This window comes from Pyrus communis, chromosome 12, assembly GCF_041283825.1.
Source record: "Pyrus communis isolate YQ-2024b chromosome 12, ASM4128382v1, whole genome shotgun sequence".
Classification (NCBI taxonomy): Eukaryota; Viridiplantae; Streptophyta; class Magnoliopsida; order Rosales; family Rosaceae; genus Pyrus; species Pyrus communis.
The window spans coordinates 3,927,975-3,944,449 of NC_142576.1; the positions used below are offsets into that span (position 1 = coordinate 3,927,975).

General features: G+C 36.0%; 3 protein-coding genes across 4 annotated transcripts; 2 read left to right on the top strand and 1 right to left on the bottom strand.

Annotated features, from left to right (window-relative positions):
• Window positions 1–2,028: 2,028 nt before the first annotated feature.
• Window positions 2,029–6,457, top strand: LOC137745795 (GDSL esterase/lipase At1g09390). The gene is made up of 5 exons (XM_068485807.2): window positions 2,029–2,398; window positions 5,029–5,199; window positions 5,362–5,522; window positions 5,668–5,932; window positions 6,032–6,457. The coding sequence occupies exons 1-5, from the start codon at window positions 2,149–2,151 to the stop codon at window positions 6,262–6,264; spliced, it is 1,080 nt and encodes a 359-aa protein (XP_068341908.2). The 5' UTR covers window positions 2,029–2,148; the 3' UTR covers window positions 6,265–6,457.
• A 4,073-nt stretch (window positions 6,458–10,530) lies between these two features.
• LOC137746159 (uncharacterized) lies at window positions 10,531–13,281 on the top strand. 2 transcript variants are annotated; one of them, XM_068486242.2, is made up of 5 exons: window positions 10,531–10,684; window positions 11,441–11,767; window positions 11,987–12,091; window positions 12,194–12,241; window positions 12,802–13,281. In XM_068486242.2, exons 2-5 carry the CDS (start codon window positions 11,507–11,509, stop codon window positions 13,039–13,041), a joined length of 654 nt encoding a protein of 217 aa, XP_068342343.2. In that variant the 5' UTR covers window positions 10,531–10,684; window positions 11,441–11,506; the 3' UTR covers window positions 13,042–13,281. The 2 variants fall into 2 exon arrangements, with proteins under 2 accessions (XP_068342343.2, XP_068342342.2); XM_068486241.2 differs by having other exon boundaries at window positions 10,531–10,655.
• Window positions 13,282–14,652: 1,371 nt separating this feature from the next.
• On the bottom strand, window positions 14,653–16,069 carry LOC137746089 (C2H2 and C2HC zinc fingers superfamily protein). The gene is made up of 4 exons (XM_068486152.2): window positions 15,805–16,069; window positions 15,620–15,672; window positions 15,148–15,280; window positions 14,653–15,002 (listed from the first exon to the last, which is right to left on the bottom strand). The coding sequence occupies exons 1-4, from the start codon at window positions 15,932–15,934 to the stop codon at window positions 14,893–14,895; spliced, it is 426 nt and encodes a 141-aa protein (XP_068342253.2). The 5' UTR covers window positions 15,935–16,069; the 3' UTR covers window positions 14,653–14,892.
• Between the last annotated feature and the right edge of the window lie 406 nt (window positions 16,070–16,475).

A 16,475-nucleotide genomic window follows, 5' to 3' on the forward strand; every position in this document is an offset into this window, starting at 1 on the left:
TAAAAATAAAAAGAAAACACCTATAAATTGTAGTGTGAATAACGTTATATGGTTCCGTCGGACCGTCATCCAAATTTGGACCTCGGCCTCATAACACATATGTTGGGCTCAAATATAAGTAGGCCACAAAACTCAAATAGGCCATAAGATAAGCATGACCTTAAACACAAAGGGATCAACGACCGCAAACAACATGTTACCAAATGAACGTTGACCGTAATCCGCATGAAATCTCGTACGCCATGCTTAAATTGCGGACGTCTTTATATAACATTGTGTTGTTTTAGCGTCTTAGATTTGAAATGGATTCTATGTGTGTGAGTCAGTGACTCGTTTGAGACCGAACACGGTTGAATAATAGTTATATGAAGAAATGAAAGACGGAATAAAGGAAGACGATGACTCTCAATCTTTGCTAGAGAGTGGAAGAATTAACCAAAGGAAAGATAAAGGAGTTATTGGGGAGGGTGCTTTTGGTCGTCCTCCTCCTACAGCTTTTAACCTAGCTTTCCATCAACAAATCCCAGAGAGAAATGCAGCTGCAAACCATGGAATCTTTACACCTGAAAAGAAGGTATTCCTTTTCACTTTGGAAAATTTTCTTTTATTTTGTTTAAAATGTATGATTTTTTTGGTGTTGCCATTGACCTTCAACATTGAATCTCATTTAATATTCGGCAATCTCAATGTACAATCAATTTAAACAGAAGAATTTGTTAGGCTGGATCATTACACAGAAATCAGTATTTGAATGGTCTAAATTCATGTAATTTAGTATTTATTCAATTTACCAATTGCAAATTCTTGCATCTTTCTTTATTCTCTCGAAAATAATTCCTCACTAAAAATCTTTTTTGTTGGATCGTATTATACTTATAAAAAATTCTATGGACAAAGGATTGGAACAAATTATATAGCATTCGAGGAAACATGAACAAAGGATTGGAACAAATTATATAGCATTCGAAGAGCTCATTTGGCTACTGTCGGCACATAGGTTAACCAAGTTGGTTTTGTACTCCGAGCATTTTTTTCTTTTGGTTTGAAGAAATCTCAAATCATATCTGTGATGTTTTATTTGAAGATCGTACTTCTTAATTATCAATAAATCACGATAGTTTTTGTTTCCAAAAAAACTTCTTTGGTGAATTGATGTGGTTTGCCTTACGCTTGGCTATGTCAATTAGATTGATCCGACTGATGTTTTATAAACTTATAAATACTAAGACTAGAAAAATTAAATTCGACAATTTCAACATATGGCTAGCACCAAATCTTTTATGTACAGCCTCAAATAAGCACATTTTTTTCTGCGTTGTTTTTTTCATGGTGAAAAATTACAATTTTGTTTAGGAGAGGGAGTTTGAACAATGAGTATTATATTTATGTAGGCCAGAGAGCAAAGGTGTCGGTGCATTGTTTGAATCTTCCTATATAAAGCCTACTTACCTGAAATTAGTCTTGCACACCCATACATTTGGAACCGCAACAAAGACAAGTTTATGAAAATGTATGACATCAAATTAATTTTTACACACTAATTTCTTTTTATACATAACTGAATAAATAAAAGAAGAATCAAGAGACATAAATAAGTAAAAATGTACTGAAAGAGAAAAAGAAATTGTGAAATCACTTTCCTTTGTGAAAATATATTTTGTTTGCCAAATACCAACTGTGACCTTTCTTATAATTTTTGTGAACTATTATTAACACTCTAAAAATCTCATTCTACACTTCTTACTAGTGTATTTTTCTTTTTAATTATATAAAATTTGATGTGAAAAATAAGATTTTTTTAAATGTCAATAACAATTGCCTAATTTTTTTCTTTACAAGTAAGAATGGGAAGGGAAGACTCGAACTATGAATTTCAAGTGCACGATAATATCTTAATCAACAGAGTTACAAATTTCGTGACAATCTTTCATATTTAAAAAATAAAGTAAAGTAAGCATTTAAAAGCAAAGAAAAAGTAGCTAGCTTCGGTAATTATATAAGTACTCACACAGACAAACACACCGAAACACAGATTGAGTGAGATACATAGAGAGAGAAAGACGCAGACTCTTCAGTAGTGAAGTGTGAAGTGTGAAGTGTGAAGTGATTAAAAAATTTAGATTTGTGCATTTTGTACAGGAGGAAGGTATGTCTTGCACTCAGTCACTGGGTCTCACTCTCACGTTCTTCGGCACCGTCCTTCTGATTATTCTCTCAGCCTCCGTCGATGGCCAGCGCAATCCGAGGCCCATCATCTTCAACTTTGGGGACTCCAACTCGGACACCGGTGGACTTGTCGCTGGACTTGGCTTCTCCATCAACCCCCCCTACGGCCGTACTTTCTTCCGCAGATCAACCGGCCGCCTCACCGACGGCCGCCTCGTCCTCGACCTCCTCTGTAAGTATACCCCCACCCCCAACTTCCAAATTCATACATTTTAAGTAGCGTTTTAGCGACATAAACATAGTTCATTAGGATGATAAGAGTAGGAATGAGTCTCGATAACTTCATCTGATCCTGTTGTGAGTCTCCGTCCCAATCACCGGATTTGATTGATCCGAATTTCACTTCGGATCCATTGTGGTTGTGACGTCTCGATCTAGTAATCGACTGAGACATCATGCTATTAATACACGGTCATGTGTAAAAGAGTGACGTGGTGCGCTGTGCGCCACTGTGACAATGGACCGTTTTGTGTATGCTGTCAAATCTGTGTCGGCGGTTTCGAGGGTATATTTTCGATGTTACCGTTAAGCGACTAAACCACGTCGTGAGTTACGTAAGGTAAACTAGGGTGGAATTTGGGTTCAACCAATTTGAACCCGTCTATATCCAACTCGATTTTAAACCTGAACATGTGAGTTTGTTTATAGTTATAATCCGTCCGAACTCAACCCAATTTTAACTCGTTCATTGATTGGATTTAGTTAGGTTGATCATTTGTCCGTCCATCTTCAACCCAACCCAACCCAACCCGACTAACCAAACCTAATCTAACCAAATTGTAGCCCATATCAATTAATACTCATATTACACCCAAGTGAGCCAAGTCCAAAAAACCAACGCCCCTTTTAAAAAAAATTAATAAATTACCCTTTATAATTACTTAAGCTTTTAGGAAATAAGAGGATTTGATTAATCATCCTATATTCCTAATCTCTAAATTCTAAAACTTTATAGTAGATTGATATATGAAATTAAAGTTAGCTAGCTTTAATGCTATTTGGCTTAATTTTTTTAAGAATTCTTAGAAACTAAGTTGTTACAAGATTAAACTTGAAAAAGTTAGGGAATCCGAACACAACCCAATTAAACCCGATCCCAAATGAACTTGAATGCAATCCAACCAAAATCCAAGCTCGAATTGTAAAAATTGAATTAGGATTGGGTTGATATTCTAATCCATCCAACCCACCCAAGTTTCACTCCCAAGGTAAACAACGTTAGCTGGTGGGGCTCCATCCCTCAATTTCCGAACAGGGACTTGATTGTAATTTCAAGTCCCTAAACAAAATGATGAGGTGGGATCACCTTATTTGTTCACGTGCGTTGAACTTGAGACTTGCCCTTTACTTCTAGACTAGTGTTGGTTCTTCTGCATGGATCTGGATTGTCTGCCCTCCCCATCCCATACCTTTCTCATCCCTTTTTATTTATGTGATCACGGTTAAACCATGTTAATATTCTATATTTTTATTGCTTTTTGTCTTATTATTTCTATAAAAAAAAATAATCAATATAAAATGTTGACGTGGCTTAACCATGACCACAGAAAATAGAAGGAGATGGGAAGGGTATGGGATAAGGAGGGCAAACAATCCAAGTCCCTTCTGCACATGCACGTGCAAATTATTAATACAATAATTCATAATGTATGTCGTCAATTAGGCTTAGCAAATCACGCACAAACATTATGATTTTAGCTGTTTGAGCTATTAATTAGTACTAGCAAAGGCCCACACTTATAAGTGAGAAATTTAATTTTTATTTTTTTCAAATATTGTTTTCTAATTTTTTGATGGGAGGAGTTATTTGTTTTTAACGGGATTGTCAAGCATATGAAAAAAAAAATTAATGAAAATAACTTGAAATTTTTGAGTTTTAATCAAAATAAGAAAAATGTGTTGTAAGTGAATAGTACCAAGAGCGATTTATTAGAGTAAAAATATCATTTTCGTTAAAAATGAACAGTACCGGAAGTATTTTGTTAAAATTCCAAAAAAAATAAAAGGGATTTGGCAGTTAAGGAGAAAGAAAGAGGGAGAGAGAATGAGTGTATAGAGTAGTGATAAGATGACATAGTTGTGAGATTCAATCAAAAAAAAAAAAAAAAAAAAAAAAGGCAAAAGCTTGTTTGTGTAAAATTACTTTAATGCCCATATTTTTTTCTAATATTTTTTTACAGTTATGTATTAAAGATTATACTTATAATTTCAGTAATTTTGGTTGATAGAAAGAGTTTCAGTAATATGTAATTTAGATTAGTAAATACTAAACCGAAATGAATCCAACATTCGGATCAATACTATATGTGACAAACTTTGTTGCTTTTCATCCCTGTGGTCGTTGCCGCGGCCCCGCGGCTTTTAGCTTTGACAGGCTAAAGTTAGATTGTGGTTGTGAGTTTGTTTTATAGTTTTTAACTTTTTATTAACCTAACATGGTCAATGTGATCTCCCATATCCTAGGGTATGGGTTCATATATTCTTTTATCTTTAATTTTTATCACAAATATGTGACATGTTGATATGCAGTTTAATTAACCAAGTCCTATGGAGTTTATATATTTAGGATAGTACTGTTCACACATCTTTTTTTCACACATCTTTGTTAATTTTCGACCATTGATATTCTTCAATTCATTCGATACAACGGTCAAAATTTGAAAGAGTTGTGTGAGAAATAAAAATAGGTGTGTGAATAACACAACTCTATATTTATCGATCGTCTTGCTTGTGGTTATGACAAAGTGTCAGTGACTTGAATTATAAAATTGCTATGGATATTAAGATGATGTTCTTGTGCAGGCCAAAGTTTGAATGGAAGTCTGTTGAGTCCATACCTAGACTCTCTTGCAGGGTCAAGGTTCACAAATGGAGCCAACTTTGCAGTTGTCGGGTCCTCTACCCTTCCGAAACGTGTCCCGTTTTCGTTGAATATTCAGGTCATGCAGTTCATCCATTTCAAGGCTACTGCAGGTATGCATGTATAATGTAACCATCAGTATTTGGAATTTCAATTTCCGTTGATGCCTTGATTGGATATTGAGCTTGCGGAAGTGTACAAGTCTACGTTGTTTTTCTTCCAAGCACTAAATGTATAAACCAGTTAGCTGATTGTGCTGCTTAATTTGTTTTTAGGTTCAAAACATTTGATAAGCGATGAAGGTTTCCGGAAAGCACTTTACATGATCGATATTGGACAAAATGATCTTGCTGATTCGTTTGGTAAAAACCTTTCGTACGCTGAAGTGACGAAGAGAATCCCATCAGTTATTGCAGCAATCAAGAGCGCCGTTCAGGTGAGTCTGGTGCCGTATATACAACGATCATACAAAGGCAGGCTGTTAAGAGAATTACAGAAATCGTCATCAAAATACTTTGTTAGCAGTTTGTGTCATTTCAGGGATCATATGGAGACTGAAATATTTATCACATGAATTGTAGGCTTTATATGATCACGGTGGGAGGAACTTTTGGATACACAATACCGGGCCATTGGGTTGTCTCCCTCAAAAGCTTTCGCTAGTCCAGAAGAAGGATTTGGATCTATATGGATGTCTTTCAAGTTACAACGCGGCTGCGAGGTTGTTCAACGAAGGATTGCGCCATCTATGCAATGCGATGAGACCTCAATTAAAGGATGCTACTATAGTTTATGTAGATGTATACGCCATCAAGTATGATCTCATTGCCAACTCCGCGAAATACGGTGAGCCTACTTATATATGCTAATGCAAGTAGATAGCGAGTTTGTTTAATCTAGTTTAAGTACAGTACAATTTAGCTTGAGACATATTTTACCATGTAGGTTTCTCTAGCCCGCTAATGGCATGCTGCGGCAATGGAGGCCCTCCGTACAATTACAACATCGGTTTGACATGTGGTCATCCTGGTTCTAATGTCTGCGATGAAGGATCCCGATATGTGAGCTGGGATGGGATTCATTTCACCGAAGCTGCAAACACAATAGTAGCTTCGAAAATCCTTTCCACAAAATATTCCACGCCAAGCATTCCATTTGATTTCTTTTGTCGCGGTTAGTCAGGTGTAGAAAACTAGTAGTAGTGTAATTGCCTGCGCAAGTCTTGATCTTATTAGTGGGTTTGTTTCCACTTCTCTTTGTACTTTATTTTCCAAGACTCAAAGGAGTGAAAAGAGTGTTGATGCAAGCGTGCCGGGCTGAAGCTACAACGGCTTCAAAGATGACCAATACGAAGTTGCCAAATTGACCCAAGATTACAGACTACTTAATGATTTCTAGCTATACTAACAAACAAATAGACCAGATGATGCCACAGGTCACTGAATCAAACACATCACATAAGTGACTCGTCACTTAATGCTCCCCCTCAATCATATGCTTGGTACCAAGTATTCTCCATCAAAATTTGATGAATAAGACTGAAACTTCCCATGTGAATTTCAAAGCTTGCCTTCATCTATGCTTCGAGTATATCAACAGCATATACACGTCATTCTCTTAAAATTCTGCCTTTTCCACTCGTCTCCCTAGCATCATACAGTCGCCCACTCTCAAGTGACGGTGGTGAGAAGAGCAAAAGCATGTTGGAGAGGTTTGAGGAGTGGATGGCAAAACATGCACAAGAGAACGAGACGCGCTTCAAGATATTCAAGGGAGTTTACTTCGTTCACATGATTTAAATATAATATGACATGGATTTTGAATTATTTTTCACTCCTACACGTTAGGAATAAGAAGGAAAGCAATTAATCCCAACATGTTGAATTCACCCAACCCAATCCGCCTAAGAATGATTTGAGTTGGTCGATCTGCCCATTTCCTTGAGCGACAATGGGCTTAAACAATGTCAACTAGAACTTGTGATCGGTTGGCCAATGGGTTGAAGTCTAATCTGACCATCCCACCCCTGGTAAAAATACTAACAATTCTTAATTTTCTTGGCGTAGACAAGAATCACATATGAAGGCAAGTAACGCAAGGTGAAGAAAAAATCCGAAAAAAATTCCAATGTTGCTTTTGTTCAAGAGAAAAAGATTAACAGAAGTTCTAAGTTGCTATAGTCCTCTGCCCAGGGAATCCCATGTTTTGCCCGGAGATAGTAAGCTCCAACCGGACCTCGACCCCCCAACTCGTACAGCTCCGGTGCTATATTTTTCTTGTCTATCTCATTCAAAACTGGAGTTAGAACGTTCCACGCAGCGGCAAGCTCGTTGCTTCTCAGAAAGAGGTGGTTCTCTCCATCAATGACATCAAGAAGGAGATGCTCATATGAATCAGGCACTTCGACATTATACCTGCCATGACCAACAATAAGCACATGAATTTAAATGATACCAAGTTACCAACTATAATTGTAGTAAAGCATGATTAGAGTAGAATGGAGTAGTTTACAATATCGCCTTGTCAAACCAAGGTTCAAACCATCTTGACTTCACTCTATCTTCCTCAAAATTCACAAATATGAATGTATGTAGAAATTCACTATAGGCACATATAATTTGTTGTATGATGTTTACTAATTTTTTCTATTATTAGACATTTGTTTGGTATAAATATGGGAAACAGTCAACAGACAAACAAGTACTCGTAAAAAATTTGTATTTTTTTCTTTTTTTCTTTAATCATCAATTGTTTTACCTGATAGATCATTGTTAAACCAAACACAGTATAAATTATATGGTCATTAGTCTAATCAGTGGCGAATGCATTGAGGGGCAGGGGGAGTCAGCTGACCCTTCGAACATCGATGAACGTCCATGAATACCTTGGGTGCTGACCTTCTGAAGTTTGGTGAATATTCATGGATACTTTGGGTGTTGCACTTTTGAAGATTAGAGTTGACTTCATACATGTCTTCCAACTGTTTGATAAAATGTCTGAAAGAAGAGTAAATGAAATGGTGATCTCAGTCAATAACAAAACATCATATTAATGAGATGTAATGATATCAAACATTGTTAGTGTGTTCAAGATAAATGTGTTTATTTGTTAAGCATTCCTATGGGAGCAGTTTTGAAACATGTTAGTTACCTTCGCAAATGAGGCATTAAGAGGTATGCAGTATGCCTTTCCAAATGACTTTAGGTCTACCAAGACTCGATGAAATGACAATATGGTAAAAAAAATTTTGTGCTCTGCGCGCGTTATTCTTACTAACCTTCATAATATTATTTTTTGGATCCAGAATCCAATATTACACCAAACATCTAACTAATTTAGTCAATATCATATGATAATTATTTATATTATTCGACTGAAATAATCAGTAGAGCCTAGAGCCTCACTGACTCTGTCGAACGTTTGATATTTTTTGACGGGCTGAACCCGGAAATGATTGGCCCGGGTGAGAAAATGGAGGAGTGTGATGGGAGGGAGACTGTTAGATTTGGTCTGTACTACATTGTTGTCTACTTGTCTCCGGTACGTCATGTTCGCGTACTTCTGATTTGTCGTCTAGTTAAAACCAGGGGCTTTGTCGGTTTGTCCTTATCCAAAAAAATGGAAGGAAAATGGGGTATGAAATTCTGTCCTGTTGTTTGTAGGTCCCTTCAATAATTCCCATGGCCCATTAGCACCCAATTTTCTCTTGGATACTTCTTATTTTCAAAAATAATTTTCGCACTCTTCTCTTCTTCGTGTATTTTTTTTATCTATTTACTTTATTTAGGATTGAAATTAAAAGGAAGACTAAAAAAAAGAATTATGAATAAAAGTAAATAAAAATGTGTAGAAAGATAGAAAAAAATTTGTGGAAAACATTTCTTTTACTTTCTAAATTGTTGCTGGCTAAGGAGGATAACTTATTTGGTGGTATTTTAAGTTAATTATGCATTTTCATGTGAAAATGGTAAATGTATGATAGTGCATAATTAACTTGAAATACCGATATCAAAAAAATTTCCAAAATAGGTGATTCTCGCATGAAACAAGAGATAAGTAAGAAATTGAAAATCGAATTACCACCAATTATTCATCTTGATTGCTCAATAGTAAAACATTGGACAAATACGTCATACATTTATTTTAGTATACAAATTATCACATGAAACAAGCTCATAGAATGCACTCTCACAACCATATTTTCATATATTGATGACATGACGAGTTAGTATTTTTTTTACCTGAAACTGGTGTGATCCTTTATTGTGAATTAGATGCATAATGAGTTTCAATTATTTTCATGAGCTACAAAGAAACATAATACATAATGGTTGAGAATCATGAGATACATTTTCCCCAAAACAAAAGTTCATAATGCAATAATTGTGATACTAATTGGTGTTAGGAAAGAAGACATCTTTGAGTTTAGCAATTAATTTTTCTATGAAAATGATCACCATTGCAACAATAAACGATAAATCTTTGGATAAAGAAAGAGAAGTAGAACAAAAAAAGAAAAGAAAAAGAAAGTTTCTTACCTAAATGTAACAGTTGCCAAAACCAATCTAGAATTTATCCAAATAATCATAACCCCAATGGCCTTTACCACCAAATATTCTATAATCTCGCATGAAGTAAAATATAAGTAAGAAATTGATAATCAAATTACCACTAATTATTCATCTTGATTGCTCAATAGTAAAACATTGGACAAACACGTCATACATTTATTTTAGTATACAAATTATCGCATGAAACAAGCTCATAGAATGCACTCTTACAACCATATTTTTATGTATTGATGACATGACAAGTTAATATTTTTGTACCTAAAATTGATGTGATCCGTTATTATCAATTAGATGCATAATGAGTTTCAATTATTTTCATGAGCTACAAAGAAATATAGTACATAATGGATGAGAATCATGAGATGCATTTTCCCCAAAACAAAAGTTCATAATGCAATAATTGTGATACTAATTGGTGTTAGGAAAGAAGAAATCTTTGAGTTTAGCAACTAATTTTTCTATGAAAATCATCACCATCGCAACAATAAACGACAAATCTTTGGACAAAGAAAGAGAAGTAGAACAAAAAAAAAATGAAAAGAAAAAGAAAGTGTCTTACCTAAATGTAACAGTTGCCAAAACCAATCAAGAATTTATGCAAATAATCATAACCCCAATGTCCTTCACTACCAAATATTTTAATCTCGGTTAACCATATTAATTTATCTATAGTTCATGTAGAGTGATGTTATTCACACATTTTTTTATTTTTTATTTCTCACACATTTTTTTTAATTTTTAACTGTTGAATCTAATAAAATGAAGAAAATTAAAGAATAAAAATTAACAAAAATTTACGTAGCATTAAAAATGAGTGTCTAGATAGCATCACCGTTCACATATTTAAACCCTGTTTCTTGTTTTTATATAAATGATCCTCCTCACATAATCTCTCCACCCTCTCTGTCTCTGTCTCTCCTCCCCCCTCTCTCCTTTAATCAATCTATTTTGAATCTTAGAGGGGTTGGAAATAAATCATCTGTGAGGAGATAAGACAGGTGGGTGAGAGGCTTGTGAAGATTACAAGGCAAGAAAAAAAAGATCTCAAGTTTTATTTATTTATGTTGTATAATTTTCAGAATATATAATCCTGCATGCTTTTTATTTCAAGGTAGATTTATGGGTTCTTCGATACACATCATCATCCGTTTGATTCCAATTGGGTTTTCCGTGTACAGTTTTGGGTTCTGATTGCTTTCATAATTTCACATTATCTTGTTTTTTAAGTTTGTTGATTGCCCTTGGTATTTGATCTTCATCTGCTGTTTAGATACCGGGTTCTCTTGTTTTTCTTGGATTCAAAAATTTTATTGCTTGTCAGCTGGTTTAGTTTCTGGCCATGTTGATTTCCCAATTTTGCATTTCCTGCACTTTTTCGAATCGAAACTTGTTTTGTTTTTAAAATTTTGGATGCAATCTCATCAACTATTGCTGCTGTAACTGATAGACTATTGATCATTGATTGAAATTTAACTGCTTTTGCAGTATCCAGCCGTATAATTGTTTAATTATTACATGATGTTGTTAAATAGTATGATACGAAGCAAAATTTCGAGGAAGAGGGTTGATATAATGCATCTGTTAACAATCAGCTTTCAGATTTTAGAGTGACCAATGCGTTTTATAGATAAAACCGTTACGGGGTGTGAATTGTTTCAATGATGCAACATGAAATCCATGTGTTTGTTTAGGAAAGCATGTTGATTGCAGACCTATACTTTTTAAATGTGCTTGTGTTTACACCCCTGCACTTTGTTTGCTCATTTTCGGTTTTTCGATGCAGATACTTAGATATGCTTCTGATTTGATGCTATAACACATACAACGATTGCATATTAAAACTGACAAAATGGGGTCTGAAGGGCCTTCGCCAGTAACTATTCATGTGACCGGTTTTAAGAAATTCCACGGAGTTTCGGAGAATCCGACTGAGACAATTGTCAGTAATCTCACAGAGTATGTGAAGAAGAAGGGTTCACCAAAAGGTCTGGTTCTTGGAAGTTGCAGCATTCTTGAGACTGCAGGACAAGGAGCACTTGCTGACCTGTGCCAGACGTTGCGATCTGCTACTGGTGAGCAGGATACTTCAAATTCCAGCAGAACTATTTGGGTCAGTTACTCTCATCTGGTCCATCGTTTCTTAATTTTGTGTTCAAGAGAAAATGCATGTGTGCAATATATTAATGATTTTTCTAGAACTATAACATATAATTAACAAAGTTTCCCATAACATCAGTCCGAAAGAATTTCATCGGTTTGATTTTAGTACTTGCATATATGCATTCATCTGGCCCTATACCCTTTCTTAACTTGAACTATTTTGGTGTAGATACACTTTGGTGTTAATAGTGGTGCAACAAAGTTTGTTCTCGAGCGACAAGCCTTCAATGAAGCTACTTTCCGTTACCCTGATGAAATGGGATGGAAGCCTCAGGTTAGATAGACTTCAAATGTTTGTTCTCTAGTTAATTGGGATTTTATTTTAGAGGTCTTCTACATTGTTCAGATTTTTAAACTTTAATCATCTGTTTTGCAGAAAGTTCCGATTATTCCTTCAGATGGTGGAGTTGAACATGTGCGAGAGGTAGAATGAGTGGCCATGACTCTTTGATTAGATGTTTCTTTAAAATTTCTAGTAATTTCTCCTGGACTTTCATATATCATTTTAGTTTACGATGATTACTTCAAGAATACCTGCTTGGAGAACTGAAGTTGTCTTTAAAAATAGGTCGAATTTATACCTTAAAGCATTTTCTTCCTCGTTGGAAGCCCATAGATTGCAGTATATACAATCATGAGCAATCTTTTCGTGCCGGGATTCTTGTTCCATATAAAACTTGTTTTATGCAAAGGAAATCATAGAATGTATGTTTGTCTCTTTTCTTTTTCCGGATTAGTGTGAAAGCATGGAGCCACCCTTTCGGAATAGATGGATTCCTGTGCATGGTGAATAAAGGAAACCGCGAAGTGATGACTACCTGAATGGTAGTACAACTTCAATAGTGTTATAGTATAATGATCGGTTGATGCAATGGTTAATTTGCAGGTCTTATTTGGTATTCGTGTATGGCTGATAAACGCATGACTTGAATGACTCATTATTTTCATCAGTCCTGAAGGTATTTCTGTTCTTATTCTGTGCAGACTTCTCTTCCCCTCGAGGACGTAACAAAGGCCTTGGCAAAGAAGGGTTATGAGGTGGTGATCTCAGATGATGCAGGCCGGTTTGTGTGCAATTACGTCTACTACCATTCCCTTCGGTTTGCAGAGCAAAACGGGACCAAATCACTTTTTGTTCATGTGCCTCGCTTCTCGACCATAGACGAGGAGACCCAAATGAAGTTTGCTGCTTCCTTGCTAGAGGTACTTGCTTCATCATACTAGTACACTCTATAATCCTCCAACCACACCTGAATGCCGAAGAGCTGTAAGCGAGCTAAATGGAATGATCGAATAATCAGAAAGTGTAATCAGAGGGAAACTGTATTGAAAGAACACTCTTAATTATGATGTATTTTCATAAGTCTTTTCCAGAAAGTTTCCGGTAACTTGCCGGAAATTTTCGAATCCAGTTTGTGAATGACATCCCAGTCTGCTCATAGAGCTTACTACTACTTTTATGAACTCCCATCTCTTACAGCGTGATATAATTGATGAAAGTTAAAATAAGTGAAGGAACCGAAATCAAATGATGAAGGGCCGGTTTAATAATCATTTCAGTTTCCAGTTTTCTTTTTACTGAAACGTAATGGTTATCACACGGCTCTAAATTATTGACGGGAATGGAAACAAATTGAAGCACCAAGGCAAAGACTTTTCCATGTAGCAATAATTTAACACCCTCATTGGAAGCTAATTTTTTAGAACAAGGGGCGTGCTATCCACACACATTTTTTTACTTCATACACACCCTCTTAATTTGGGATCGTTGGATCGACTGAATTAAAGAAGATCAAATGACAGAAATTAATAAGGGGTGTGTGAGAAGTAAAAAATGTCAGCACACCCCTAGGACAATCATCATTTATGAGATTTGAATCAGGATCTTATATAGAAAGTAGAGACTGAGTGTCTTCAGGCCAAAGATCGTATGATGGTCATGTGCCAAATACAACTAGTCAAACAGATGTAGCTGTCACTTATTTTATACTGGGTTTATCGCATCATCCCAATCTACCTCTCAATATAAAGGTGGGAAATGATTTTAGCAAATGGGAGAAAAGCGGTGTGCAGATGGAAAAAAGTGGTGTGTGCAAATCACTTTCTTTTAGTCATTTCTAATTACTTTATGCATTTAGGATACAAAAATTTCAGCATCCCTCCCAAAGAAGTTTGGAGCTCAGCTAGTCAAAAACATTACCCTTGTGTTCGAGGTCTTATGTTCAATGATGTTTTATCGTGACTTACTGCTTCAAAAGGAAATTTGTAGGCAACATCTTGGAGATGCTCTTGGAATTGGGCTAAACAATGGACTTTTTGTTAGTTTTCTTTTAATTTAAACCAAAGCAGAAGACTGGTGGAACTATAAGGTTCTGCACTGTTCGATAAGCACTCCAGCAAATCAGGTTCGACACGAATACTCCTTGGGCAGGATATCTTATATCTGAACTGCGGAGGTTTGGTTAGGGCAGTTCTTGGTGAGACAATAGTACTCATCTAACAAAACCCGGTTTCGAACGGTGTCCATGTGAATGCTCTTACAATACGCACTGATGGTTCTCGCAAGCAGCATCAGAGAGAAGATATTGATGGAGTGTAAAATGGAGAAGCAAAACAGGCAAAGGAGCAGAAAGTACACACGAACTCAAAGTCTCAAATGATTGACCCCGTCTAAATTTCGTTATTTTGGGATGCACGATTACTGTAATATGAATAACCACCATCCCGACTTCTCTACGCTATAATCTTATTAAACAATCATGCATTTTAACAGGTCAGACACGATACAGAAGTTGAGGAAAAGTGCATGTCCGTCCTAGCATAAACAGACCCGAATCAAACGAAACAAGCATTTCTTGAAAAATGAACTTTATAGTACAGTAGAGGATGGAACACATTCGCTTTAGTAATGATATGAGCAACATTTTTCAGTCAGTACTATAAAACACAAGGTACAAGCCTACAAGCCTTGATGACAATCGATATCTCATCATGAAACTTAACTACTAGTATGTTAAATGGTTCAAACGAAGTTTATTAGGAACTAGGAAGTTATCCCTACCTAAAAAGATAAACTTATCCCCAGTCTACGAAAGGAAGCCGCGGATGTCCACCCTCTGGAGGAGGCATTAGGGATGGAGGTAGATTGCTCCATGACGTTCCCGTATGATCTCTGACAACCACATCTGTGAAGCAGAATGAGGAAAAGTAAGCACTAGGACTAAAGCATTAACTTTGGGAGCAGGAACTAAATCGCATCTGAAATCGAGTTTATGAAAAACAAAAACGAAGACGCCAACGGTCAACTAGCAACATACAATTTGAAGTTACCTGGCAAAGAGCTGCCTCCAACTGACTGATTCTCTTGAAAACTCGAAGACTGATTATTATCAATCAAAACTGTATCCTGCTGATTGTTCTTGGGATGAAGGTATTTACAAGAATCACCATATGGGCAAGATCCCTAAAATCCATACCAAGGAAAACATATAAATCCACGAACCGAATAATTTTTCTGACAACGCGATATTCTAAACTAGTCTAATCTGCGGGAGAGTGATTTGAACTTAAGTTCAACGGGGCGAGCACACTGTCCTTGTCAACTGGCCTAACCAACACATGTTGTTCTAAACAAATAAAAACACAAACTCCGCCTCCAATCCATAACTCCATACCAAGCAAAATTACTTGAGCTAATCAAGGAAAAGTAAAAATTTGCCTCCGACCCATTATTCAATAAGCAATGAAATCAATTGGGTAATCAATGAAAACGCGATTAAATTGACAAGGAGAAATCAACTACCGTATTGACAAAGCGGTTGCAGACCCCTTTTGTCGGGTAAGCATGGTTGGGATCTGCAACCAATGGAAACCAGAGTCGTGATTACACACAGTAATGGATAGTGGGGGCGTTTGGTAGCTGAGAAAACAAGGGAAAATGAAAGAAAATCTGAAAAATCAAAAGAGAATGGTTGAATTTTTATGTACCTTTGAAGGAGGCGTACCATTGAGCTCTGGCTCGAAGGTGTTGGCCGCTTTGAAGATGGCGTCTTCTCGAAGGTGGGGTGTCCTGGAATTCCTTCTCGCAGTAATCGCAAAAATACTTCCCCATCGGCATTCCAAGCTTGAAGTTTCTAACTCTCCCTGTATTTTTTCCTATCCAATTCGAGGTTTCCAAATTCCAAGTATTTATAGGTTTGTGGGACTTTTGGTGGCAGATAAATAAAAGTTGAAGTTCCTCCGGCTTGTTTTACCCCACAAATAGAAAATAAGACACTGAAACAATATGCAAAATTAAGGACCTGACTTCTCTACCCTCCCAGATTCCATACATTTTCATCCCCTTCTATTTGTATGGTTACAGTTAAGCAATTATTACTTTTTCTTTTATTATTTCTATAAAAAAATCAATATAAAATATTAACGTAGTTTAACCGTGACCGCCCCTTCTATTTGTATGGTCACAATTAAGCAATTATTGTTTTTTCTCTTATTATTTCTATAAAAAAATCAATATAAAATGTTAACGTGGCTTAACCGTGACCACACAAAATAGAAGAAGATGAGAGTATATGGAAACTGGAATGACAGAAAAGCTGGGACCCAAAAAAAAAAAAAAAAAAAAAGGGTAAAAAAAAAGGAAGAATTCAGTGAACTTT

What these genes read in the sequence shown, in the direction of transcription:
- LOC137745795 (XM_068485807.2), top strand. Translation starts at nt 2,149, where the DNA reads ATGTCTTGCACTCAGTCACTGGGTCTCACTCTCACGTTCTTCGGCACC. An exon ending in CCATTTCAAGGCTACTGCAG is followed by an intron (nt 5,200 to 5,361) that starts GTATGCATGTAT and finishes ATTTGTTTTTAG; the next exon opens with GTTCAAAACATTTGATAAGC. An exon ending in CAATCAAGAGCGCCGTTCAG is followed by an intron (nt 5,523 to 5,667) that starts GTGAGTCTGGTG and finishes CATGAATTGTAG; the next exon opens with GCTTTATATGATCACGGTGG.
- LOC137746159 (XM_068486242.2), top strand. Translation starts at nt 11,507, where the DNA reads ATGGGGTCTGAAGGGCCTTCGCCAGTAACTATTCATGTGACCGGTTTT. An exon ending in ATTCCAGCAGAACTATTTGG is followed by an intron (nt 11,768 to 11,986) that starts GTCAGTTACTCT and finishes ATTTTGGTGTAG; the next exon opens with ATACACTTTGGTGTTAATAG. An exon ending in GAGTTGAACATGTGCGAGAG is followed by an intron (nt 12,242 to 12,801) that starts GTAGAATGAGTG and finishes TATTCTGTGCAG; the next exon opens with ACTTCTCTTCCCCTCGAGGA.
- LOC137746089 (XM_068486152.2), bottom strand. Translation starts at nt 15,934, where the DNA reads ATGCCGATGGGGAAGTATTTTTGCGATTACTGCGAGAAGGAATTCCAG. An exon ending in GCAACCGCTTTGTCAATACG is followed by an intron (nt 15,281 to 15,619) that starts GTAGTTGATTTC and finishes TATGGATTTTAG; the next exon opens with GGATCTTGCCCATATGGTGA. An exon ending in TGGAGGCAGCTCTTTGCCAG is followed by an intron (nt 15,003 to 15,147) that starts GTAACTTCAAAT and finishes TCTGCTTCACAG; the next exon opens with ATGTGGTTGTCAGAGATCAT.